The sequence below is a fragment of the Grammomys surdaster genome, unplaced genomic scaffold (genome assembly GCF_004785775.1).
Source record: "Grammomys surdaster isolate TR1022 unplaced genomic scaffold, NIH_TR_1.0 373, whole genome shotgun sequence".
Taxonomy (NCBI): domain Eukaryota; kingdom Metazoa; phylum Chordata; class Mammalia; order Rodentia; family Muridae; genus Grammomys; species Grammomys surdaster.
In genome coordinates this window covers 1694951-1721927 of record NW_021604792.1, presented here as the reverse complement: position 1 = coordinate 1721927, position 26977 = coordinate 1694951, and the positions used below count along the sequence as shown (strand labels likewise).

The window sequence follows — 26977 nt, the reverse complement described above, 5'->3', positions numbered from 1 at the left end:
GGGGTGGGGGTCAAGGTTTACACAACAAAAGCTGGTATACATGAAAGCTGCTCATGAGGGCAACCAGATTTTGGGGTCTAGAATTTAGTACCAGACCAACCCCCAACAATGTTCCAGATCTGTTACCCAGGTGTGTTAAACATCCAACTCGGTCAATGAGTTTATTTCTTATATTCTTGTTATTTTAAAGAGTACTTCACTGAGGGTGTTCAGAATCTTATCATTCACATAAAAGTTTTAGATTTACCAATATTTTCCATGAATTTATTTTAAAAATGTATATTTTAGTAAATTTATTTGTATGTGTATCTAGGCATGTACATACCATTGCATACATGTAGAAATCAAAAGATAAGCCTTAAAAAGTGGGTTCTTTTTCTCTACCTTGTGGGTCTTGTAGATTAAACTCAGACGACCAGTCTTAGTCCTAAGCTGCCTTACTCAATGAGTCACCTCACAGCCATCTAACGACAGACCCAGAACAAGGAGAGAAAAATAAAATCCCAAGCAGCTAACTAATGGATTGAACATCTTACACATAAAGTTCTCAGGGAGTGTGAATGTAAATCTTATCCCAGTGGGTCACCAGCAAGTGGAGGGATAGAAAGGACTCTTCTGTTGTCTACTAGGGGATATAAGAGGAAAGAATGTTTGTGAAGGACCAACAAGGTCAGAAGCCATAAGCAGGTCAATGACCTGGTTGAATGGGTCAAGGTTGTGGGTTTGTGAGTAGAATTACCTCTATCCAGGTTCCAATCAATCAATCAATCAATCAATCCCAAACTGCTACCAGGTTATTCATCAAAAAAATATTTGGCATTTTCCTTGTCAAAAATGTTAATGATCATCCATTGCCTACAAAAGTAAACTTAAATTCTAAAGTCTACCCTTTTTAAGACGTCTACTATCAAGCCAGGTATGTTGACTTGTGCCTGTAATCTGAGCACTTAGGAGACAGTCAGGTCAAGAGTTCAAGTTCATCCTCAGTTGCACAAGGAGTCTGAGGCCTGCCTGGCCCACATGAAAGTTAAAAATTAGGAGTAGAGAAGGGGAGAAGGAAATGAAGACTTAAAAGCAAGAGGAGAGGGAAGAGGAGAGGAAGGTGGCCAGAGGAGGGAAAGGTGGTGAGAGGAGGGGAGGAGAGAGGAGATCGGGGGACTGTAAGACAAGGAGGAGAGGAAAGGATGGAAATATATGAGTGTAAATAAAAGCCAGGAAAGGAGAGGAAGCGAAAAGCAGAGACAAGAAAGAAAAACTTGCCTCCCTCTGGCCCCAAACAGCTTTTCTCCCTAAGCCCTCCATGGATCCTACCCCGCCATGTTTGATTCCTTTCTATTCACCAAGCTCTCCTGCTGTGCACTCTGTGCACGTGGCTTCACATTCTTTGGTTTTTAAAGAATTCCACCTCCACATCTTCTAGAGTCTTTCAGGTTTTCTGGGACATTCATCTCAGCCTACTTAAGAGTGAGTTCTTTATTCTTTTCTCTCCAGAGAAAGCACCTTCCTCCTTTCCAACAGTGAATGCTTTCTAAGAGAGCTATGGATTTATCAAGGGTTGTTAATTGCCTGGAGACTATGGAGTCAACGAAGACCTAAGTCCTGTAGTAACAAATTCTTAAAATTCCAAAGGATATAATTTCATACTTGATGAACAAGAAAAGGTATGATCGAAGACTAAGTATGGGTATTGAAGTTGCAACGTAATATTGCTTATAAAATATTATAATGCTATAAATTAAAGACCATTAAAAGTCAAAGCAATAAATCTTTTTGTAGAAGTATAATAAAAAATGTTTAATAAATTTTTGCTCAAGCCACGACTCAATAATTCATCTTGTAGAAAGAACTTCAGAACATAATGCCAAGATCATAAACTTAAATGTTTTTACCTAAATTTGTAATAAAAAGTCACCTTGTGAAACAATAAATTTCTGCCATAATCTATGTCAGCTCTTTAGGAAATCAATACATTTTGAGTAATTCCTAACGCAACTTCATTCACTCCTAACAAAGTGCATAGTTTGTACATGGACAAGTCATAAATGTCTTATTTACGACTACAACAATCCTGTGGGATTGATATCCCCCATTTTACAGACCAAGAAATTTGCTTAGGAGATTTATGATTTGCAAAAACAGTAGCTAAGCCTAAAATCTCTATACTTTAAGGCACTGCCAGATTTTAGTCACCAAGTGAGTCTTGTTTTCATTCGCTTTACTTCAACAGAAGTGAATTCATGAAGAACGAAAAATTTAGCAACTGGAGTTAAGTAAGAGTAGTTGCTCTGGAGAGATGGTTCAATAGACGAAGGACTTGTCAGGCAAGAACTGGAATTCAGGATGGCCAGCATCCACCCAGAAAGCTGGGACCACCTGTAATCCCAGTGATGAGCGGATCATTCAGGCAAGCTGATTAGTCTGCCTAGTAGAGTCTGAAATCTCAGGGTCAGTGGAAGGATGCTGCCTTGGTAAGTAAACTGGTAAACGATCAAGAAGATACCGTTGTCAACCTCAGACTGCTACACACTTGTGCACACATGCAAGCATGCACACACACACATACATGCTCAGCATACATATGCATATGCCAAAGAAGACTTGAGTATTCAAGATGATTAATCTGAAGACATACACAAAAATTAAGCCAGACAATATACCTTGCTTAAGTTTTAATCAACCTTTGAATGTCAGTTTACCTGAGGCAACAAAGTATCAGAAAGCTGAGAACTGCTTTCTTAGATAAGTTTACCACAGACATCACTATTGTTTCCAAAGTTCCCAGGGTCATGGCGTCACTTTTTAAAGTTTTTTTCTTAACCATATTCTAACTATATTCTAGCTCTAATTTTAAAAATTTTTACATTTATATATTTTCATGGATGGGTATGTATCACAGCATATATGAAGGTCAGAGGGCAACTTTGGAAAGTCAGCTCTCTGCTTCCACCACAAGAGTTCCAGAAAGAAAGTACCATCACCCAGTGAACCATTACCACTGGCCCTTCTGCCCCTGAATTGTATAAACACTGTTGTCATAGTAACATCAAAACTATTTTACCCAAGAAAATAAACATTAGGCCCGCCCACAACTAAACAGTAAGATTTCCATTGGTGACTCATTCCCATGCTCTGGAAACTGCTGACCATACTGTAAAGTACTTTCAATGTAGGAGGTGCTTTCCTCAACCCTGGTCCAGATCATCTGTGTTGGAGAGAAGCGTCAAAGCAATAGGAGGATGTACAGATAATGTCCACAACCATTCACATCTGATATGCTTTTGTCAATACATTGCTGTGTCCACATCTATTTGCAAGTAGAGTCTGTTAAATCAGGAAGAATGTGACTTTCTCCCTCTTAGGATACGCTATTAGGTAGAAAACCCCTAGCTTTAAAAGGTCTCACTGGGGGAGGGGGGAGGTGGCAACATTTGTGTTCAGATGTGAATTTAGACATGAGCTGACTTATCTCCAGAAAATATTATTTGGAGGCTCAGGATCCCTAACTATCTAGATTAGCCAATCTAGCATGTTTATTCATTGCCACGCCCTCTGATACGTAGTGAGAGAATCGAGCTAGAATCCTTCGTGCTAGCTCTTGAAACAAATCTCAGTAGAGTTTCTCCCTTGGAATAAGTGAAATTCAAGTATTTCTCCGGGTTGTTCATTCTTTTTTATATAAGGAAACAATGTATTCCATTATAAGCACTTACACAGCTTAGTCGTGGAGAATAACAGGCCCTGATGCAAAGGATTCTGGGGCATGTACCTGGCCCTGTTTACATCTCCTTCATGGGTTATCTTGATTTCTATTTCTATTCCCCCCACCCCCGACAGAGCCAGAACCTCCAAATTCTCCAAAGGCATCAGACTGAGCCTCATCAATAGAGAGCTGGACACTGATCAGGTGGTTTGGTTCACCCGATGTGTTTGTTCCCAAGACAAGCGATGAATGCTGAAATCTTTGCCTTTGGGCCTGGTCCCATCTGAAAGCCACTGGGCAGTTAAGCTGGGCCACTCCAGGGCCTGGATCATCATCAAAGCATAAAACAAAGAGTGTTCTTTTCCCATATTTCGTACTCCTCATTGATCACCCACTCTTCCTCTTCATCATCAAAGGATGATTCCCCGACAGCCATGGCATCAGGTCAAGCCCGGAGGACTTGGGCAATCCTGGGGTCATGTGATACAGGAGTGGCGGAGAGGCTTCAAGTTGGTTACAAATTCTTTAAATTACATCGCTTGGGCAAAATGGACATAAAACATTTACATATTTGGCTCAGTGAGATGGCTCAGCAGATAAAGTAGCTCGCCACCAAGCCTTACAACCTGAGTTCAATCCCTAGTACCCACACAGTGGAAGAAGAAAACTGACCCTCCTCGAGGGTGTTTCCTGACCCCCACTTGCACACTGTGGCACATGTATACACACACGCACACAAATAATTCTAAAAATTTTTTAAAGTTGACATATTTTTACACACATACACACACATACAACTTAATAAATTCTGGGATAATTATGAAACTAATAGAATATGGTGAGTATTGTATATATGTCCATTCCATTCCAATGTGTTCTTCTGCCCTGTGTGTGTTTTTCTGCCCTGTGTCTGTGTGAGTGTGTGTGTGTGTATGTGTGTGTGTGTTTCTGTGTCTGTGTATCTGTGTGTGTATGAGTGAGACAGAGACAGAGAGACAGAGAACAGCCAATATAAGATCTACTCATCAATTCTATAGCTATAATGCATTTTCACATACCACAGTTAATCTCCCATAAGTATTCCTCAAGGACCTTTCATATTGTAAACTGAGGCTGTATCCTTTGAGTAACACTAGCCTACTGCCTCCCATACTGGTCCCTCCTAACCGGCACCCTGCCCTTTGCTCCTGTGAATTTGAAAATCCCACATTCTTCTCATCAATAAGATTATGAAGTCTTTTATCCCTTTGTCTGGCTGCTTGAACCTAGTTCCTCTTCTGGATTTATTCATGTTACTGTGAGTAGGAGAAGGCCTTTCTCTTTCCAAAGTGACTAATAGTCCATATTATGGATATGACATTGTTTCTTTACCCATTGCTAGATTGATGAACCTCAGCTGCTTCCATGTCTTGGCTATGAAGATGCACTGCAGTAAGCATGGGAATTCAGGGCAAACTCAGAGTTTGTTTACAGACTTCTCAGGACCATGGCTTTACAACAGTTCTATGTTTAAGTTTCTTGGGTCTTCTCCATGATATTTTTATACAATGGCTGCAATGATTAACATGCCTATGAATAGTACACAGGATTTGTTTTTCTCCAGATCCTTATACATGTTTGCTATAATACATGCATATACATATGTCATTCCACAAGCTGTGACATGTCTCCTGTGGTTTGCATTGCCCTAACGGCTAGTTTAGTTTTTAGATACCTGTTAGCTATTTACATATTTTGAATAACTACACACAGTCCCTTTGTTTTTCTTTGAACATTATCCATCTTCCTCTACCGTATTTTGTAATTTCTTTGTGTGTTTTGGATATTAACCCCTTAGCAGATATGTAGCCCGTAACTATTTATTCTCACGCTGTAGGTTGCTTTCTTGGTTTTCCACTCCTTTGTTATGCCAAAGCCATTATCCTCTTTGCCTTTATTTTCTGTGCATTTGTTCTAGAAACCAATACAAAGACTGATGTGAAGAAGATTTTTTTTCCTAGGTTGTCTTCAAGGATTTTTCTAGTTTGGGGTCTGACATTTACATCTAGAATGTGATCTTAATGGAGTCGCTGTGCACCCTTAGAGTCCAGTCGTAAGCACTGCATGTGGATGCCCACTCTGCCTCCTAGGGCTGCTCACTGAGGAGAATCTCCTGCCATTGGGTGTGCGTGGCATCCCTGCTGAAGATTACTGACAGCATAAGAATGGTTTATCTCTGGGATCTCCATTCCTTTGTTTATACACCTATTTTATGTCTATCCTGTAAGCATAATGTTATTGTGCACTGTGCAAAAATTCAAATGCTGGTTTCCATCTCCCCTATCTGGCTGTAGTCTTTATTCAGAGAATCTCCTATCTCAATTTTGTGTAAACACCAGCTCCCCAACTGTTCCCTGGTGTGTCAATAAAGAGAGTTTACAAGCCAATGACTGAGCAGCAGAGGGAATAGAGCTGGAATTCCTGCCAGCTAGGGGAGGGACAGGAGAGAGGAAGTAGGGGATTCAGCCACAGAGAGAGTCCAGGAAACACAGCTGATCAGAGAAAGTCATAAAATGCAAGTATCTTGGGGACTGTGGCTGGGAGGTAACCAGATTAGAGGATTAGAATAGAGTTCTAATAACTGCTCAGTTGTTGTGCTCTTAAAGCTTGATAAATAAATATACTAGTACAACTGGGTAAGAGGACAACTGTAAACACTTATTAAAAAGCTCCTAACACCACAGCATATTATTTTGGTTGCTGCAACTTTTTACTTATGTTTTTTAAACCAAATTATAAATGGAAAGCTGTCTCCAACTTTGCTCTTAAGATCGTGTTTGCTATGCAAGGTCTTCTTTGGTCTAATAAGAATTGGAAGATCTTTTTTCTCACTTATCAGGAAAAGGAGAAAAGAGAAAGAGAAAAAATGAGAGAGAGAGAGAGAGAACCGCAAATCTGTAGATTGCTTTTGTTAAGATGAATATGTTTACACAAAGTATCTTTCCATTTATTCCTATATTTTAAACTTTCTTTTGTTGATGTTTCTAGTCTTGAATAAGTATTTTATCTCATGGGGTAAACATATTCCTAGTATTTGATTCATTTTGATATTAATGGGAACAAAATTGTTTTTTGGTTTCTTCTGGAGGGATTCATTGTTGGTGAGTAGAAATCCAGTGGATTATATACATGATGCTGTGTCTTGCCACTTAACCAGATTTATTAGTGCTGGCAGATTTTTTTTTAAATAAAGTCCTCCATATTCTTCCATATCAGATCACCTGTGACTAGAGACCATTTTACTTCTGCTATTCCAATTTATATCTGTTTGATTTCTTCATCTTAACTAGCATCCCTGGCTAGCACAGTGTTTCCTACACTGTAACACAGATTAGAATAGTTAGTGTGGAAACGTTAGCTTATTCCAGCTCACAGAGGAAAGTCTTAAGAGTTTGAGGTTGTTGGTTTGTTTGGACTTTGGATTTGGATTCAGTTTTCAGTTTTTTGTTTGTGTCTGAGGTTTGTGGTATTTTCAGTTGGTTAGTTTGGATTCGGAGTTTTGTTTTGTTTTTGTTTTTTCTTCTTGTGGCAGTGGTGGGGTTTTTTGTTTGTTTGGTTGGTTGGTTGGTTGGTTTTGTCTTAAGATCATTTCTTTTTATACAAGTTTCCTTGAGAGTTTTATATGTGTACATGTTCATGTCTATGTGAGTGATTGGGTGTATATGTATGAGTACATACACATGTGTATACAAGGAGGCAGAGGTCAACATTAGGTGTCAGAGGTCAACATTAGATGTTGCTCTCAGTCACTTTCCCATATTGGAAGACAGGGTTTTAGAGACAGGGCATCTCATGAAATCAGGAGCTCAATGACTGACTTATCTGACTAGTCAGGATCTTCCTGTCTCTACCCGCCCCCAAGGTTGGGTTTACAAGCATGTGTTACTGTCAGGGTCCGTGATTCACTGAAGAATGATACACCAGACTCAAATAGTATGTAAACGCAGAGTGTTTTATTCTGCAGAAGTCCAGCATGCTGGGGTCTCCCCATTACCAGAATAGAAAGAAAACCAAGTAAGCTTGCAGGCTGATTTAAAGCACATTAGGAAATTCCAGAGTAGGTGACCTCTATGTTAATCTGTTGGGTCCATCTCTACAGACATTTCATTACTGGAATACTTTGAAGGCTGAATACTTGCTGGGGAGGTCTGGAAACTTCTGCTGAACCATTGTCCTTACCTCAGGCCAGGTGACAGAGCAGCTTCTGAGGCCTGGACTTGCCTGGAATTTCCCAGTTCTTGGAAACAGAGATTTATGCCTAGTTTCCTGCACTGCCAATTTGAAGCCTGTGATGGAGTCAGCCTGGCCTTCTCATTACAATATCTGGCTTTTCCCACGAGTACTAAGGATCCAAAACCAGGTCCTCAAGCCAAGCACTTTGCTTACTAAACTATCCCTCCAGCTCTAGCTTTATACTTTTTTAATTAAAAAAAAGAGTTGAGTGTTTGAAGGTTATTGTGTAATTTCATTTTATCCTTCATTTTCTTGATGCAGTGAGTAGGAATGTTTTCTGTGTATTGAGCCTTCCTCACATCTGAGCGACAGCTCCCAGTTGGTCATGATGTAGAATCTTTCTTGAAGACTGATGAATTTGTCTTGCTAAGATATTGATGAGGAAGTTTGTATCTGTGTTCAGCAAACACACTGGCTTATGGTTAGCTGTTCTGAGGTGGTCATGCTCGGCTTTGATGCCAGGATTTTGCTATGGTTATAAAATAGCATTATAATCATTTTCTTTTCTATTTTTCTAGAACTGTTTTAAAAGGATGAGTCTTGGTTTCTTTTTAGGTTAAATCTTTACCTAAAAAGCCATTTGGCCCTGGGATTTTCTTTATTGAGCATTTCACTTAATGACTATTGGTTACTATTATTGGCCTACTTAAGTTTTCTAGTTCTTTTTTTATTTAGTTTTCATAGGCACTGTGTGTTGAAGTATTTCTCCATTTCCTATAAGTCTGCTAATCTGCTGCTCTGTGGTGGTTCATATTCCCTCATGATGTTCTTTAATTCTGTGGGGACAGTTGTAACATCTCTTCTTTCCCTTACTAATTTATTCGTTTGAGTCTTCTCTCTTTTTCTCTGTCTCGCTAATGGTTTGGCTTGTCAATTATTTCATTAGTTACTGTGATTACTGATTATTCTTTTTTTTTAAAGCAGGTGTCATGTAAGCCAGACCAATATCAAATCTAATACATAGCAGAAACTCACCTTGAACTCTTCATCTGCCCCCCAAGACTCCCAAATGCTAGGATTACAAGTGTGTTCTTCTACAACAGCTTTTGTGTCAACCACCACTATCCTGTTCTTTTGAGCTTTTTTCTTCTCTCATGTCATCAGAATTAAACACTACCATTCACTTTTTACATTTAATCCTGTCAGACAGTCCAAATTTTGACCTTTATCCCAGATCTCGTATGACTATTTCTATATACTCAGGAAATTGTTCCAAGCCAATATCCTGGTATTATTTCAAAATTTAATAGCCATTAATTTATTCTGTTCTTAAGATACCAGTTTTCTGCATGTATTTTTCAATACTTATTTAGGTTCCTATATATGTATCTGAGTATATACGGTGCCAATTATTTAAAGGAACTGGAAAAGGTCAGAAGAAGGAATTGGCTTCCTTGGAACCAGAATCACAGGCAGTTGTGAGGCACCATGTGCATACTGGGAACTACACACAGGTCCTCGACAAGAGCAGTCAGTGCTCTTAACCAGTGAGCCATCTCTCCAGCCCCATGTGCATTTTGTAAAGTTCTGAAGTATCTACTAATGTCTGCTTACACTGTAGTAAACTCTTCATGGACTAGAACAGGCAGAGAGAAGGTGTCATCTCACCTTAAAAATATGTTTCACATGAGCAATGTGGCATGGGAAATCAAGTTTATCAAGCAGTTTGTGAGTAACTTCAACGCCGATTTTTCCACCTCTAAAATCATCCTGAATCTTTGACAAAAACCATGTATGAAGCACAGACAGTTAAGGAAATTCTCAGTCACTTACTGAGGGATTTAAAATTCTTAGAGAAATAATTTGTCTTCAGCTCTAATGGATCATCTATCTTATGCTTAGATACTTAAATACTGAAATACTATATGCAATATACATAACTATATACAATGATAGTTTTTTCAACCATAGGAAAGATGCGAAAGATATAAAAAAGATATAACTCAGTTAAAATGCAGGACAGTTTTTTAAAAATGAAGAAATAAAGTTAGCACTTGGGAAATTCATTACTCCACTATTACACATGATTTGTCTGAAAGCCTGATCCTGAGACCTACTGGACTCCAAGATTGTCACACCCACCTGACTTCCCTCATCAAGAAAGATGAGAAGATCAACACTTAATCTTACAGAAGTCATAGCACTGGATGCATTCATAAAACATTATTCAACACAGGCTACTGTGCATTCCGTAGTGACTATGACTGGTTTAATTATTACTCGAGTCAAATGTCCTACAGGTGAAAGTTGCTCCAGTTTCTGCTCCAGTTGTTAGTGCTGAAACTAATGAGTAACCCTTAACCTTACTAACTATGGCTCAATATGGAAAAATGCATTTTCTTATCACAGCAAGAACAACGGTAACATACAGGAATCTAAGAAAACCCAGAAAGCTCAGAACTGTGGAAACAAGCAGAAAGCCCGTACTTAAAATGGCAGACACTTGAGTTCACGACTGTGTAAAAAGAGTGAGAGTCACATGAAGAGGAGGAACCAAGCAAGTGGGGAAATGAGGCAGAGAGACCTTCGGAATGGATATCTTGCTTCTGCGAGCTCATGATATCGGCTTTCCATGATTTCATGATCTGGGCCGCTTGTCCTCCCATAGAGGGCTCTTCGTCTAAGGTGTCACTTAATCTCAGAAGTAATTCTGTCCTTTTGTGATAATCATTGGCTGTTCTCACCGCTGCCGCTTTTCTAGGGAAAAGGCAGAGAACACACAGCCTGTTGCCTTTGCTCTTGCAGATCAGCGTGCACTCAAAAAGTGTACACACGTAAACACAGAGAGACTTCTTATGTTCTGAGAATTTCTAATCCCACTGGCATGTTCAATAAACTCCATTTGTGTGTGTGTGTGTGTGTGTGTGTGTGTGTGTGTGTAAAATGTGTACATTGAGATCAGAGGACACCCTGCAGGAGTCATTATCTCTCCTTCCACACATGGGTCCTGGGAACCCAACTCTGGTTCTCAAGCTTGGTGGCGAGTACCTTTCCAGGCCGAGCCATTTCTCAGCCTTCAGTGTATCTCATTTTGGGTTTCCTATTTTGTTTCTAACCCTCAAGCCTTTCATCACAATGTTTACCTTGAGGGTGGGGCAGCTAGCTATTCTAAGGACCTGAGTGGAAATCAGTACCATATGACAGTTAAGAGACCACATGCTCTCCAACGCTGAATCTAAACTCCAGGCAATGTCTCCAGACTGCCAACAATATATAACGGACACAGAGAAAGCATACCACTTTTGAAGAAGACTTGTTCAGAAGCTAGGTTCTTAAAGCCTTCACAGCTGGTGTAGCTCATTGGCTGAACCCCACACTGACTATCATTTTCTTCTTTAGTTTTTGAGCATTCATTGTGACATCATTAGAATTCCGTGCTTCTCTGTGATATCACCAGGATATGCAGAGCTTGACTGACTGCCCTTGTTCATGGTCCAACATACTGCTCTAAAGCTTGAATGATTAACACCTTGAATGGGCAAGGTATCCCATGGACCCCTTTCTCACCCTGTGAACACCCTTCATTTCAGAAGCTTTGCTTCTGCTGCAGCTAGACATGTCACTCAGCGTCTTGAGTAGGAAAGAGAAGGAAAAGGTCATCCACAGACTCTTGATCCAGGCTCCTCCTGGGGAATTTGTGAATGCCTTTGACGATCTCTGTCTGCTTATCCGAGATGAGAAGCTCATGCACCATCAGGGTGAGTGCGCAGGTCATCAGCACTGCCAAAAATACTGTGTCCCACTCTGCATCGATGGCAATCCAGTCCTCCTGTCTCACCACAATGTGATGGGCGACTTCCGGTTCTTTGACTACCAGAGCAAACTTTCTTTCAGGTTTGACCTGCTCCAGAATCAGCTGAGAGACATCCAAAGCCACGGAATCATTCGCAATGAGACCGAGTACCTGAGATCCGTCGTGATGTGCGCCTTGAAACTCTACGTGAACGATCACTACCCAAACGGAAACTGCAACGTGCTGAGAAAAACAGTCAAGACCAAAGAATTCTTAATAGCTTGCATTGAAGACCACAGCTATGACAACGGAGAGTGTTGGAACGGTCTCTGGAAGTCTAAGTGGATCTTCCAGGTAAACCCGTTTCTAACCCAAGTGACAGGAAGAATTTTTGTACAAGCTCACTATTTTAGATGCGTCAACCTTCATATCGAAGTCTCCAAGGATCTAAAGGAGAGCCTGGAGGTGGTCAATCAAGCCCAGTTGGCTCTCAGCTTCGCCAGGCTTGTGGAAGAACAAGAGAATAAGTTTCAAGCTGCTGTCGTCGAAGAGCTCCAGGAGTTGTCTAACGAAGCCCTGAGGAAAATATTACGGAGGGATCTTCCAGTGACGCGCACTTTGATTGACTGGCAACGGATCCTCTCGGACTTGAATCTGGTGATGTACCCCAAGTTAGGATACGTGATTTACTCCAGAAGTGTGTTGTGCAACTGGATAATATAAAAGGTTGCTGCTCCTGATTATCGTCTCAAGCTAAAGTGTTTTCTGGGGAGTAAGTGCTTGGATAGAGTTGAGAAGCTCCTGGACTAGTAACAAGCCTGTCTTTAGTCCTATGACAGTTTGAAGAGGGGGAAGGATAAATCATGTTATACAGTCAGTAGTCATCAACACGGCAAAAAGGGTAAATACATTTCGTAATGTTAACTGTCACAAACTCTAGAGGTCTTTATTAGAGCCTAAAATAATTTAGGAGGTGGCCATGACTTCTATATGACTCCTTTGTATGTTTCTGTGTCTGTGTGCCTGTGTGTGTATGTGTGTGTGTGTGTGTGTGTCTGTGTTGGTGTGGGGGTGTATTTGTGTGTGTCTTTGTGTTTCTGTGGGGGTGTCTTTGTGTGTCTCTATGTCTGTGTTGGTGTGTGTGGGGGGGGTGTCTGTGAGTGTGTCTGTGTTGGTGTGGGGGTGCATCTGTGTGTGTCTCTGTCTCTGTTAATGTGGGGGTGTATCTGTGTGTGCCTCTGTCTGTGTATCTGTGTCTCTGTCTGTGTTGGTGTGGGGGTGTGTCTGTGTGTGTCTCCGTGCACCTGTATGCCTGTGTACCTGCATGTGTGTGAATTCAGCCTCTCTTTGGAACTGAGTAGGTGTGCACACCGCTCTGCAAATGCTACTTCACATTATCCTAGGCAGTTCGAGATCAACCAGAATTGAGTGAACCTTAATAATGGACATTGGGTTCGGATATTCTATGAAAGCAGCTAGTATCAAATCTCTCCGTCAGGGTGCTAGAGAGGTGGCTCAGTAGCTAAGAGCACTGGCTGTTCTTCCAGGGGAGGTGGGTTCAGTTCTCAGCACCCACATAGCGGCTCACAGTTGCCTGTAACTCCAGTCCCAGAGCTCCTTAGGCTGCACAGTGCACAGCACTGCTACACATACACACATAAATCCCAGACACATAAAATTAAAATGAAGGGAATCTGCAAAATCACTTCCACCTTCCTCCTGCTCGGTCCCCATTCCCCTCCTGGAGGACGTGAATCTCTGGACTTCTAGAATAGCAAGGTCTAGAAGCCTTGTATAGCTAAACTCACGTAAAGTCGTTCCTTAAACCTGTCTAATGCTTGCTTCGTAGCAAACTTCATACTAAATGTTTTACAAGCAATATTTCACCATCTGTCTGGTTCTGGTATTACCCCCATCTTACATTAATAATGTAAAAGGTTTCATGTTGCTCAAATCATCAACACATACAACATCTTAATGTGTTCAGGATGCTACAGTAAAATATCGGGGGGTGTGGGTCTGTGAGATGCCCTGGCATGTAACATTCCCTGCTACCATGTCTAAACCTGAGATCCATCAAGGACACACATGGTGGAAAAACTCGACACCCACAAGTTGTCCTCTCACCTCCACAGGAACCCCTGTCCCCAACTCCATTCACACTGAATGAAATAAATAAAATACAAAAACAACAAACAAACAAAAAACATTACCATTAAATGAGTTGCTGATATTAGAACATTAGCGCTCACCAGTCTGAAGCTGGAAAAATCCAAGATCAAGATGCAAGCTGAGACAATGCCTGCTTCCTCGTGGGCAGTAGTCCTTTTTATAGAGCACACCTTGGAAGGAAACAAGGTAGTTCTCCGGAATCTCATATAAGGATGCTAATCTTGCTCATAAAAGCGATACACTCATGACCTCCTGGAGGCTTCTGAGGCCACTAGCCTAGGGACAACAATTCAGCATGCACAGTGACTGGTGTAGATGACTAAAGATCAGACTCCATGGATCAGCTATCTGGGGAGGCTTGGTGAGTCATCATGTGATGATTTGAGGATGGGATGAGATGTTCCCCTCCCGTGCCAAGGCAAAGTTTTGAATACTTAGTTTTCAGTTGATGCCACTATTTGGGGTAGTTTCTGGAAACTTCTAGAGATTGAGCCTAGTCAGAAGGAGCAGGTCACTGTGGACATGGTTTTAAAGGTTGAAAGTTTCATCTAGTTCCTTTCTGCTTGACGTCTACAAGAGGTGACAGTCCCCTTTCCTGCATTTACCCATCCATCATGATGTCTGTCTACACACCAACAACCCAATGACCACGGACTGAGCTCTCTGAAGCCGTGGACCAAGGGAAACCCTTCCTCTGCTGTGTTGTTTCTTCTTGGCATTTGATCACAGCAACGAGAAAACCAAGTAGCACACAGGAGTGGAGGGTTCTGCTGAATAGTTCTGTGGGCAAGCACAGCACAGAGAGATGGCCCAGAAGGGGGAATCTGCTGCTGCCTAACTCATCCTGGATGCAATTACCCACTGCTCTTTCAGTGAATTCCACCTGAAACAGAGAACGAGATTACCGGGAAGGAGTCAAGAGGCCTCATTGTCCAATCCTGATTGATCTGAAAAGAACGGTGCTGCAGAGTTCATGCAACTGAAAAAAGATCGGGCCCTGTCTCGTGCCCATTGGGGCAACAAGAGCCCTGTAGGAATTTCTAAACTGCATATCTTCCCCAAGAACTGGTGATTTGCTATTTATTATTTACATCTGTGTGCACATGGTGTTTACGTGTTTGTGCTTGAGAGAGTGGGGGCTGGAATACATACGCATGTGGAAGTGGCATGTCCATGTTGGGTGTCTTCTTTGATCTTATTTTCTGAGTGTCTCATTGTACCCTCAGCCCCAGAACATGGCTAAGCTGGCTGGCCAATGAGTTCCTGTGATGCTCTTGTCTCCTCATAGCCATGCCAGCTTCTTTTCCTCAGGTGCTGGGGATTGGAATTCCTGTCTTCATGCTTGCAGAGCAAGCACTTTACCTGCCGAGCCATCTCCTCACCCAGGGCACTTTAGTTTGGTTAGAGAATACTTTGGGTATGTCTTCCCACCCCCCATCCGTGTGTGTGTGTGTGTGTGTGTGTGTGTATGTGTTTGTGTGTGTGTGTGTGTCTTCTCTCATTTTAGGTATTGAAGCAAAGACCACTTGCCCTGCATTACTGAGCTACAGCCCCCAGCCTAGGATATCTACATTTTAAAACAAATATCGGAGGTATCTCTGATACAAACTCTACCAATCAGAAACACATTTTAAGAAATATTGCTGTAATCTTTAAACAGCATGCCTAATTTCTGTTTATTTAAAATCACTTCCCAAAAAAACACATTGCCCAGTAAAAAGCCGTCTCTACTGCTCACTGCGTGAGAACCAGAGTCAGGATTTCAGCTATTATGTTAAAAGGGGGGGGGCAGTTCTCAAAGTAGGAAATAAAGCTGTTCTCCTGAACTGAAATGAAGCTATGAGATAACCCCTTTAATATCACATGATGTAGTTTATGGCTACAGGTGTAAAAGGGACTTTCTAGATCATTCCAGAACAGGACCCTAGAGTTTATGGGGAAATTATAGAGACATTTTGCTTCCCATCTATATCATTACTTTTCCTGCTATTATGATAAAACACCCAGACCAAAGCAAGTTACAAACAAGGCGGCCTTGTTGTGTCTAACAGTCTAAGGGTGTGATCCATCATGGCAGGTAAGTGCCAGTGGCAGGAGCTAGGTCCTCCTGCATCCACTGTCAGAAACTAAAGGGCATTGAGGCCCCCAGCTCAGCTTCTCTCTCCTTTGTGTACCATCTGAATCCACTCCCAAGGATTGGGACACTCGGGGTGAGTCTTCACGTTTCTAATAACTCTATCCTGCAAGTCCTCCACAGGCTTTCCCAGAGGCTATCCTAGTCTAAATAGCTCCTCTCTGGTAAGCCCAGAGATAGAACTTCTTTTCTAGTTGAGCCTAGATCTGGTGAAGTTGGTGATCGGTACAAATGATCACACACTCTAATATTCAGCCTGGACAATAATATCACTAGATGCATTTGTAATCCCAGCATTCACAAGGCCCAAACAGGAGGATCACAAATTTGAGTCCAGCCTGGCCTAAATGAAGTCAAAAGCAAACCAAAAACCATTAAATACAAAAATGTTCTTTCTAGACATCTGTCACATGTGGGAAGTTCTTAAGATGTAAAGTGTTGATCTATTTTTCTCCATCCAATTTTGTAGAATTTTCAATATTATGGATATATACAATAAAAATTTATATTTGATACTCTTTTTACATAATGTATGTATCATAAACATTGCCCCATATCATTCAAAATTTCTTGAGCATATAAACTTAATTATTCATATGTTATTTATACTATAAATGTACCATAACAAGACAGCCATTCTTTCCTCATATATAATTTAAGTTTTTAGGATTTCTCCTGCTAGGAGTTATCCTACAATGAGTGGATGTATTTTCCATACTTTGAGTTATTTCCTTCAAGAAAAATGACCCAAAGTTTCATATTAAAAAGACACATGGGCATTAACACTTACACTGCACATTTACAAATACTCTGCAGACACGTTCTTAGCAAATCTAAAAATCCCTCAGTCACATTGAGAAAGTGCCTAGCTGGGCATAATGCAGCACACCTATAATCCTAACACTTGGGAGTTGGAAGCAGGAGGATCAGGTGTTCAAGGCATGATTTCTGTCTCACAAAAGCACAAAGAAAGGAAGAAAGGAAAGAGGAAGGTAAAAGGGAGGGTGGGAGGGACAGAGGAAGAGAGGTAGAGAGGGAAGGAGAGGAGGAGGGAGGGAGGGTCTAAACAACCACAGAGGTTTTCATAATCAATATTGAGTATTTAAAGAAATCTGGTACAAAACCTTTAAAATGTATGTAGCTTATGCCACATCAACATTTCCTCATGGAAAGGGCATTTCCTCATGGAAAATTTATAAGATGTCTGGCATGACCAGGAATCTGCATTTACTAACTGTTTCTATCTCTACCTCTTTTTCTTTCTTTTTTTTTCTTTTACTAGGATATTTACTTACATTTCAAATGTTATCCCCTTTCTGGGTTTCTCCCTGGAAATGCCCTATCCCATCCCCCCCTTCTATGAGGGTGTTCCCCTACCCACTCCCACCTCCTGCCCTGGCATTTCCCTACACTGGGGCATTGAGCCTTCACATGACCAAGGGCCTCTCCTCCCATTGATGCCCAACAAGGCCATCCTCTGCTACACAAGCAGCTGGAGCCATGGGTCCCTCCATGTGTACTCCTTGGTTGGTAGTTTAGACCCTGAGAGTTCTGGATGGTCTGGTTGGTTGATACTGTTGTTCTTCCTATGAAGTTGAAAATCCCTTTAGCTCCTTCAGTCCTTTCTCTAAATCCTCCATTGGGGACCCCATGCTCAGTCCACTAGTTGGCTTCGAGCATCCACCTCTGTATTTGTCAGGTTCTGGCAGAGTCTCTCAGAAGACAGCTATATCAGACTCCTGCCAGCAAGCATTTCTTAGCATCCACAATAGTGTCTGGGTTTGGTGACAGTATATGGGATGGATTCCCAAGTGGGGCAGTCTCTGGATGGCCTTTCCTTCAGTCTCTGTATTTCCTCCTGTATTTTGTTTCCCCCTCTGTGAAGGACTGAAGCATCCACACTTTGGTCTTCCTTCTTCTTGAGCTTCATGTGGTCTGTGAATTGTATCTTGAGTATTCTGAGCTTTTGAGCTAATATCCACTTATCAGTGAGTGTATATCATGTGTGTTCTTTTATGATTGGGTTTCCTCACTCAGGATAATATTTTCTAGTTCTATTCATTTGCCTAAGATTTCATGAATTCATTATTTTTAATAGATGAGTTATGTAAATGTATGACATTTTCTGTATCTATTCCTCTGTTGGAGGACATCTGGTTTTTTGCCAGCTTCTGGCTATTATAAATAAGGCTGCTATGAATATAGTGGAACATGTGTCTTTGTTATATGTTAGAGCATCTTTTGGGTATAGGCCCAGGAGTGGTATAGCTGGGTTCTCAGGTAATACTATATCCAATTTTCTGAGGAAACTCCAGACTGATTTCCAGAGTGGTTATATCAGCTTGCAACCCCATCAGCAATGGAAGAGTGTTCCTCTTTCTCCACACCCTCACTAGCATCTTCTGTCACCTGAATTTTTTATCTTAGCCATTCTGACTGGTGTGAGGTGAAACCTCAGGGTTTGCATTTCCCTGATTACTATGGATATTGAACATTTCTTTAGGTGCTTGTCAGCCATTCGATATTCCTCAGTTTGAGAATTCTCTGTTTAGCTCTGTACCCCATTTTTAATAGGGGTACATTATTTGATTCTCTGGAGTCTAACTTCTTGAGTTCTTTTTATTTATTGGATATTAGCCCTCTATCAGATGTAGGATTGGTAAAGATCTTTTTCCATCTGTTAGTTGTTGTTTTGTCCTATTGAAAGTATCCTTTGCCTTACAGAATCTTTGCAATTTTATGAGGTCCCGTTTGTTGATTCTTGATCTTAGAGCATAAGCCACTGGTGTTCTGTTCAGGAAATTTTCCCCTGCGCTCATGTGTTCAAGATCCTTCCCCACTTTCTCTTCTATTAGTTTCAGTGTTCCTGGTTTTATGTGGAGGTCCTTGATCCACTTAGACTTGAGCTTTGTACAAGGAGATAAGAATGGATCGATTTGCATTCTTCTACATGTGACCACCAGTTGAACCAGCACCATTTGTTGAAAATGCTATCTTTTTCCTACTGGATTCTGAGAAAGAAATTAGGGAAATGACATCTTTCACAATAGTCATAAATAATATAAAATACCTTGGTGTGTTCTAACCAAGCAAGTGAAAGATCTGTATGACAAGAACTTCAAATCTCTGAAGAAATAAATCAAAGAAGACCAGAAGATGGAAAGATCTCCCATGCTCATGAACTGACAGGATTAATATAGTAAAAATGGTCATCTTGCCTAAAGCAATCTACAGATTCAATGCAATCCCCATCAAAATTCCAACTCAATTCTTCATAGAGTTAGAAAGAGCAATTTGCAAATTCATTTGGAATCACCATCCCTGACCTCAAGCTGTACTACAGAGCAATAGTGATAAAAACTGCATGGTATTGGTACAGAGACAGGCAGGAAGATCAGTGGAATAGAATTGAAGACCCAGAAATGAACCCACACACCTATGATCACTTGATCTTTGACAAAGGAGACAAAACCATCTCTCCCTCTTTCTCTTGCTCTCACTCCCACCTCTTTCCACAACCCCATCTCTCTCTTTCTCTCTGTCTCTCTCTGTGTCTCTCTCTGTGTCTCTCTCTCTGTCTCTCTGTCTCTCTGTCTCTCTCTCTGTCTCTCTCAGTCTCTCTCTCTGTCTCTCTCTCTCTCTCTCTCTCTCTCTCTCTCTCTCTCTCTCATCTCTTCAGGCATTCTCTTGGAAGTGTTTTCTTGTCAGTAACTCTGGGTTACAGGTATGCTTATTTCTGCCTTTCCTAAAGAATCGTCAGTTTTTGGATTTCTAGCTCTGTAAGTGCTTTGCTTATTTCTTTTCTTTGCCAACTTATTAATAAAGCTTGTGACTTCCCACTTAATGGGTTTTCTAATTGGTCTACTTTAATTTCGTGTTCTGTGAAGCTCTTCTCAATTAGCTTTCATAAACCTTTGCTGATTACCTGCTGATTTACTCACGATCTTGATTAAACACCTCTTTGTAACATTTGCTGACTGGGGAGTACATTCCAAATCCCTCAGCCTTCTGGGTCTGAGATCTCAGCATCTTTATCACTCCAGAGACCACACTGTGTTCATTGGGCTTCCAGCATCTTTTCCAAGAAGCCAGGCCTGATCACCCTTCCAAACATACTTTCTCCAGCCCTAGATTCTGGCAAAATGAATTTCTAATTAAGCATGGCACCTGTTTGTCTTAATCTAGGTGTACATATTTTCCTATTTTTCTTAATAAAGAAGAATCTTTCATTTATCAACAATGGAGCCAAAATCTATGAGACTATGTGTCAGGTCACATGAGTTCAAGTCTTTATTCTAACGATTACTACTTTTGCATGACTTCACCAATACTAAATTTTTCTATCCCATGCAATACTAGAATGAGACACTTGTCCAGCTGTAAGCCTGGAGCATCTAGGTGATATTGGGTGAGTAGTAAATGGTTGATAAATAAAAATCCAAAAGATGGAGAAAGGCTCAAGCTTCACCTTCCAGGATTCTAACTTTCTGATACCTTTTCCCAAGCATAGCCTAGAATTTTCAAGATTTTTCATGCCAGGTCCATTCTCCTGATGTCTTTATCATCACCACGTGTTCGTGGATTCCTTAAGGAGGCTTCTATACTGACAAGACATCTCTCTTGACTGTGGACCTCACCACAAAATATGACAAATTGGAAAATTAAAAGGTATGATTTTAAAAACAAAGGCATAGGGACAAACTCATGGGACTGCAAAGAGAGGTAACAAAACAGGAAACATGAAGGAATTCATGTCCTCAGGTCTGACTGAAGGGGAAGCCATCAGATACCAAAGAGCCAATTCTCTACACCAGGTCATGATGGTGAGAATAATGAAGAAATAATGACAATCCAACAGCAGTCAACCTTGGGAAACGAAGCTGTCAAAAAATTCCTCTAGAAATTTATTGGGAAGGAGGAGTCCATTTGATAAAAACAGTATAACATATTAAAAGCTACCTGGCAGGACCTTACAGGCTTCATTAACAGTGAGATGGGAAGACAGAAGGATGGGGAGAGCAAAAGCTACCCTGAGAGGGTGGCAGGAAAGAGGCCAGAGGACCCGTGTCTGTGGCAATCCCCTGAGCAATCTCAAGAGTGAAGGAAATGTCCGACTTTTATTAAGATGCTGGGGAGGCTGGCAGGGAGTTGGAGGTAGCTTGATTTGTTTCAACATAACATACATAACATGTGACAAGAAGCACGGAGTCACCAGGTACTGGTCAGGACCATAAATTGGGAGCTCTTGTTAGGCCACAGCACAGACAGATTCCTGGTCCTCTATCCCAGGAAGAGCTGCAGGGAGCTGTGGTCTGATCTCTTCAGGCTGCAAGGCCTAGCTGCTTCTGTCCTAAGGGGTAGGTACATGGACTACACACACACACACACACACACACACACATGCATGCATGCACGCACACGCACGTGTATAAACAAACACATAAGCATGTACCTTGTTGTGGTATATTTAAAAGTGTTTTTGACAGCTTTTGGGGTAAATTTTTGTACATATCATTCATTCTACCTCTACTGGAAAACAATCTGCTCTTCTAGGTTATAAATACAGCAACTTGCCTGAATTAATTTTGTTACATAAATTTAACTTTCAACATACTGTTATTATCTCCCTAGCCACTTTCATGCTTATTTTAGAAGATGTAAAGCACTCCTTTCGAACACTGTGTTCATGCTGTATCCTCATCGGAATAGAGAATTTAGATTGTGGATGACATTTGCTAATTGAACAGATTGGGTTTTTCCACTCCCAGAATGTGATCTGGGATACTAACAGCATTCGGGTGGCATCCGATTCGGGGACAGTGGTGGTCTGAGTGTCTTTACTGGTTGGTTTGTAACACTGTTGTCATCAGACTTGGGGGTACTAGGACCTCAAGCACACAACAATGAGACTGATATGAGCACCACAGGTGGATGTAGAATGTCCTGGAGTGTCATCATAGATATCCTCCTGCAGCTGGCAAGCCTGGTGAGGGTATGAGGTTGTGGAATGTCATTGCTGAAGAGGGAGAAATACTATGACAACTATGTGCTTTTAACATGTTTGCCAAACAGTATCCCAATGTGTGTGAGTATGTATATATACATACATATGCATTCTTTCTTTGTGTGTATGTGTGTGTGTGTGTGTGTGTGTGTGCTGGACATGCCACAAATGTCTCCATAGGAGCCCAGAGAGGGTACCAGAGCTGGACTTGGAGTTGCGGGCAGTTATAAGTCCTGGGAACTGAACTCCTGTCCTCTGCAATAGCAGCAAGCCCTCTAAATCCCTAGGTCCTTGCTCCAGCATCCCCAATATTTCTTAATAAATATTTCCTATACTCACTTCATCAATTATTTTTACACCCAATTCTTAATATTATTAAATAATACACAGGTGAGAAGAAAGTAAGTGAGCTACGAGGGCTAGAGAGAAAATAAGTACATGGTTAAATTAAGAGAAGAGAAGCCAGAACACAACGCTAAACTACGGTCCTGAGAAGTAGCAAGGCAGACAGAGGCGGGAGGTGGCAAGCCTGGGAAGGTCCACAGCGTGGAGACTCGAGTTCCATCCCTGATGCCCCAGTAAAAGCTGTGTGGGGTACATTACTACAATCTCAGTACTGAGGAGGCAGAGAGAAGAGGATCCCTAGGGGTTGCTGGCCTGCTGGTCTACCCAAACCAAACCACTGAGCCCCTGGCTCAGTGAGAGGCCTGTCTCAAAAAAAATGAGATGGAGGGTCTGTAAGACCCAACAAGCTGAGCTTAATCCCCCGAACACAGATGTACACAAATGCACACACAAAAACACACACTCACTCACGTGCTCACACACACACATACACATGCTCATTCACATACACATATATACATACACACATATACATAAACACACACTCAAATACACCATATACATACACACACATCTACAAATACACACACATACACAAAATCACACACATGCATGCTCACACACACACATACAAATATACAAACAGATACACACTCACATAAACACACACATACACACAAACACAGGCACTCAAATAAACAAAAACACTCATACACACATACACACACAGAGACTAATAGACTAACACAGGTGCACATATACATACAGACACACATACACACATACCCTCACATAGGTGTACACACAATACAAACACATACACTCATACACTCACACAGTTGCACATACACATACAAATACACACACATACACTCATACACTCACACAGGTTCACACATACATACAAACACACACAAACACACATGCACACATACACACACTGGAATGAACACAGAAGAAAAAATAAAGCAAGCATGGTTTTCCTTATTCAGTAGCGGCAGGAACTTAAGATGAACTGAACTGCCGCTTTCCCACCATACACACTGTCCCCCAGCTTTCCGCCCACATCATCTCTGACTCACACCATGAGTGAGAAGTCTGCAGCAGGAGAGTAGACGCTGAGGAAAAGGTAAAGACAAAGATGCTCACACGCCTGACAAGAAAGTCCTCCAAACAAGCACAAACCGAAAAGGGAAGGAATTATTCTTCCCTGTTTCTGCTTGAAGTGAAGTAGGCTTCAGATGCTGGCATTGCTCCCAGGTCATTGACTAGAAAATGCTAAGGGACACCGGGACCTATAAGGAGTGTGCAGCCCTAACAGGAAAACTTCCAAACTCTGATATTTCTCAGCAGACCCAGAGATTCTGAAAACCTGATCATGTGGATCTGGCATAGCTTTATTTGGGGCTCCCTCAAAATTATAAGGAGTTTCCTTTCTCAGAGGTGCTTTTCCTCCGTGTCCAGCTTCCCACACTATCACCTTCAACTCAGCTCATGTCTGTCTGGATACCCACCCCTCTCTCCCTAATGGCAAAGAACATTAGCCGAGAGAAGCTGCTGAACTATTCATTTTTTTAATTTCTACTGTGATAGTTCAATGAATGTGTCAGGAGGACCAAAGCCACGAGGATAAAACCCATTTCTTGTTTTAACCAAGCGCTGCACTGGAAGAAATTAACTGCAAAATTATTAGTCAGATTTTTTTTTCTGGGAAATGACGGTGACTGGGGAAAGGGGTTGACATTTTTCAATGGGTATTGGAGATGCTTTGGTGTCCTTTACTACAAATCACACACTCCCCAGGGGCCATCCAGTTTCCAAACAGACACCATGAGACTTAGGATTACATAACCAATTTATAACCAACCCAAGAATGTGACTATTACACTCCACTGCAGTTCTTTCAGAGCAGCTGGAAAATATTACAGGCATTATGGTAGCCAAACTCAAGACATATTCATGAATGTTTGAAGTGTACAACTGAAATGTAGCTCTGATGGGCTGAGCCAAGGGGCATTTGGAATAATGAAGCAGAGAAGATATTTCATGGAGTCAGCAGAACAGAAGAGATTTCCTCTCAGCCTCTACAGTTAGATTCCTAAATCCAGAGTTAGAACTCTATCTGGTGTTCTGGTTATGTTTCTATTGTTGTGACAAACGCTATGACCAGCAGCAAGCTTGAGAGGGTTTATTTCATGTTATTGGTCACAGTTCTTCACTGAGGGAACTCAAGCAGAACCCTGAGGCAGGAACTGAAGCAGAGGCCCTAGAGATGTTTCTCACAGCTTACTCCGTCTCCTTTCTTCCACAACTCAGGACTACTACCCAGGTGTGGTACAATCTGTAGTAGGCTGGGCCCTTGCACATCAACCAGTAATCAAGGAAATGTCGCACTGGATTACACAGAGACTAATCTAGTGGGGGCATTTTGTCAACTGAGGCTCTCTCTTCCCTGCTGATAAAGTTTTACCCCAAAGCAGCATACCAGGCTGTCAAAATTCCTCTCCATCTTTCTAGAAATGCAATGAGGAAAATCCCAAAGTAATTTGTACAGTAAACAGTTCTCTAAGGTGTGTATAGCATGGGGACACCTGAGGCTGAGCCATCAGTAAAGCAAAGTATAATCCTTGACCCACAGTATTTTATAACACTGGGTATAGAGCATAGAGAAATTATTTTCTCTCAATTTTTCTACAACTTTTAGTCCTGAAAATGTCCATGTGCTAGGAGTCATGGATCTTGCAAAGCAATCTAGGCAATGGTCCATGTTCATATTTTTGTTAAAGTATTTTCTATTCTCCTGTGTAATTGTTGTCTCAGAGGTTTACTGCTTCTGTATGCTAACCTATGCCTAGTCCTGGAAGCTTCTGGCCTCTGTACAATCCAATCTAGGCCTAGAATGTTTTCAGCCTCAGACATACTGCTAAATAAGCTCACTCTTCTAGTTCTTTCTGATCTCTGGCTGGTTGATCCAATTCAGCTGTTCTGGTTCGAACTCCTCCCCAAGCTGACTGATTCAGTCTGGCTTCTCTGGGCTTACTCTGAATTGCTCTGCTCAAACTAACTGACAATTTGTTCTAATTTTCTGGCTCCTTCTCATTCTCTGTCTCATTCTGTTTTCACCTGTGTCTAGCTTGTTCTCTCTTTAGCCTATCACTGTCCTAGTAAATCAAACTCTCTCTCTCTCTCTCTCTCTCTCTCTCTCTCTCTCTCTCTCTCTCTCTCTCTCTCTCTCTCTCTTACATTGCTTCCCTTTACTCTCTCCCGAGAGTTGGGTACATTCTATTCTCTCAAATCTTTCTCTAATTCATCACTTTGTCTACTACTCCATTAGACATCACGTTCAAACATGGCTGCTTCCTTCTACAAACTTTACCTTCATTGCTTGGAATTAAAGGTGCATGCTACTAAGGGCATGTCTGAATTCTAGCAAGAGGGATTAAAGGTATGTGGTAAGGACTGAGTCACACAATAACAAAATCTTGGGGTTCACCGAGTGATTAAATATCCTGCAACATAGCATATTTAATGGTTCAATGCTAACACACTGAAGGGACACTTTTCTATCAGACAGATGTCTTCACAGAGAGCAATTCCTGTTACAGTGTGTGCGTGTGCGCGTGCACGTGCACATGTACATACAGGTGTACATGCGTGTTTGGAGGCCAGAGGTCAATGGCAGGTATCTTCCTCCATCACTCTCCACCACTTCATTTTTAAAAGGTTGTTGTGATTACATTTGTGTGTGTGGCTGCAGGAGTCATGGTGCAGGTGTGAGAGCAAAGGAATCAGCCCTCTGCTTCCACTGTGTTTCTCCGGGATTAGACTGTCTGTCAGGATTGATGGCAAGGGCCTTCACATTCACTGAGCCATCTCAATGCCCCACCATATACACCTGTAGCATGATTTCTGACTCTACAGTAGGACTGAACTTGTACATTCTAGTCTTCTTGGATTCAAATTTCAAATCCATTCATAAATGTTTGTAGAAATAAACCAAGATCTGGCTTATAAGACCTGTGCTTCTAAGCAGCCATCTGGTGCCTTCCACAGTGAGCTTCCAGATAGATTTCTACCTATTTTCCAGTCTCATACATGCAAGAATATTTATTCATCCAGTCAATATCCACTGAGCCCATTCCATATGCCCGGCCCTGTATTCAACAATAGGAACACAAAAAGAAATAAGATACTATTCCTGTTTGTAAGTAGGTCTCCACTGAGCAGGGGACAATGCCAGGTGAAAAGCCAGTCACATAAGTAGCAGCAAACATCACCCTGTGGAAAAGCAGAAGGGGCCACCAGAGAAAGCTGGTACAGTGGCCACTGCCAGACCCTCCTGGAGTAGACAGTCCCCTTGCTGCTAGGAGCTGTACTAGGGTCATACTCATGACCTCACTCCTTCCTGTTAGCAGCTCACACTCACAGACTGAACCACACTGCAAGAACCCATGATGTCCTAACACACATACACACACACACACACATACACATATGTTCACACAAACACATACACACATATACACACATGTGCACACAAACATATACACACACATATACACATGTGTACACACACATATGTGAACACAAACACATATACACACAAGCACACACATA

General features: G+C 41.5%; 2 protein-coding genes across 2 annotated transcripts in view; one reads left to right on the top strand and one right to left on the bottom strand.

Moving 5' to 3' along the window:
- Window positions 1–11263, bottom strand: part of Plcz1 (phospholipase C zeta 1) — a 53704-nt gene extending 42441 nt beyond the window's left edge. The window contains exons 1-3 of the mRNA XM_028781066.1: window positions 11210–11263; window positions 10512–10669; window positions 9581–9704 (exon numbers count right to left, since the gene is read on the bottom strand). Coding sequence (XP_028636899.1) covers window positions 9581–9704; window positions 10512–10546 — 159 coding nt within the window. The 5' untranslated portion in view covers window positions 10547–10669; window positions 11210–11263. The remainder of the gene's footprint in view (window positions 1–9580; window positions 9705–10511; window positions 10670–11209) is intronic.
- Capza3 (capping actin protein of muscle Z-line subunit alpha 3) lies at window positions 10757–12769 on the top strand. The gene has a single exon (XM_028781067.1). The coding sequence runs from the start codon at window positions 11529–11531 to the stop codon at window positions 12426–12428; it is 900 nt and encodes a 299-aa protein (XP_028636900.1). The 5' UTR covers window positions 10757–11528; the 3' UTR covers window positions 12429–12769.
- Window positions 12770–26977: the final 14208 nt, after the last annotated feature.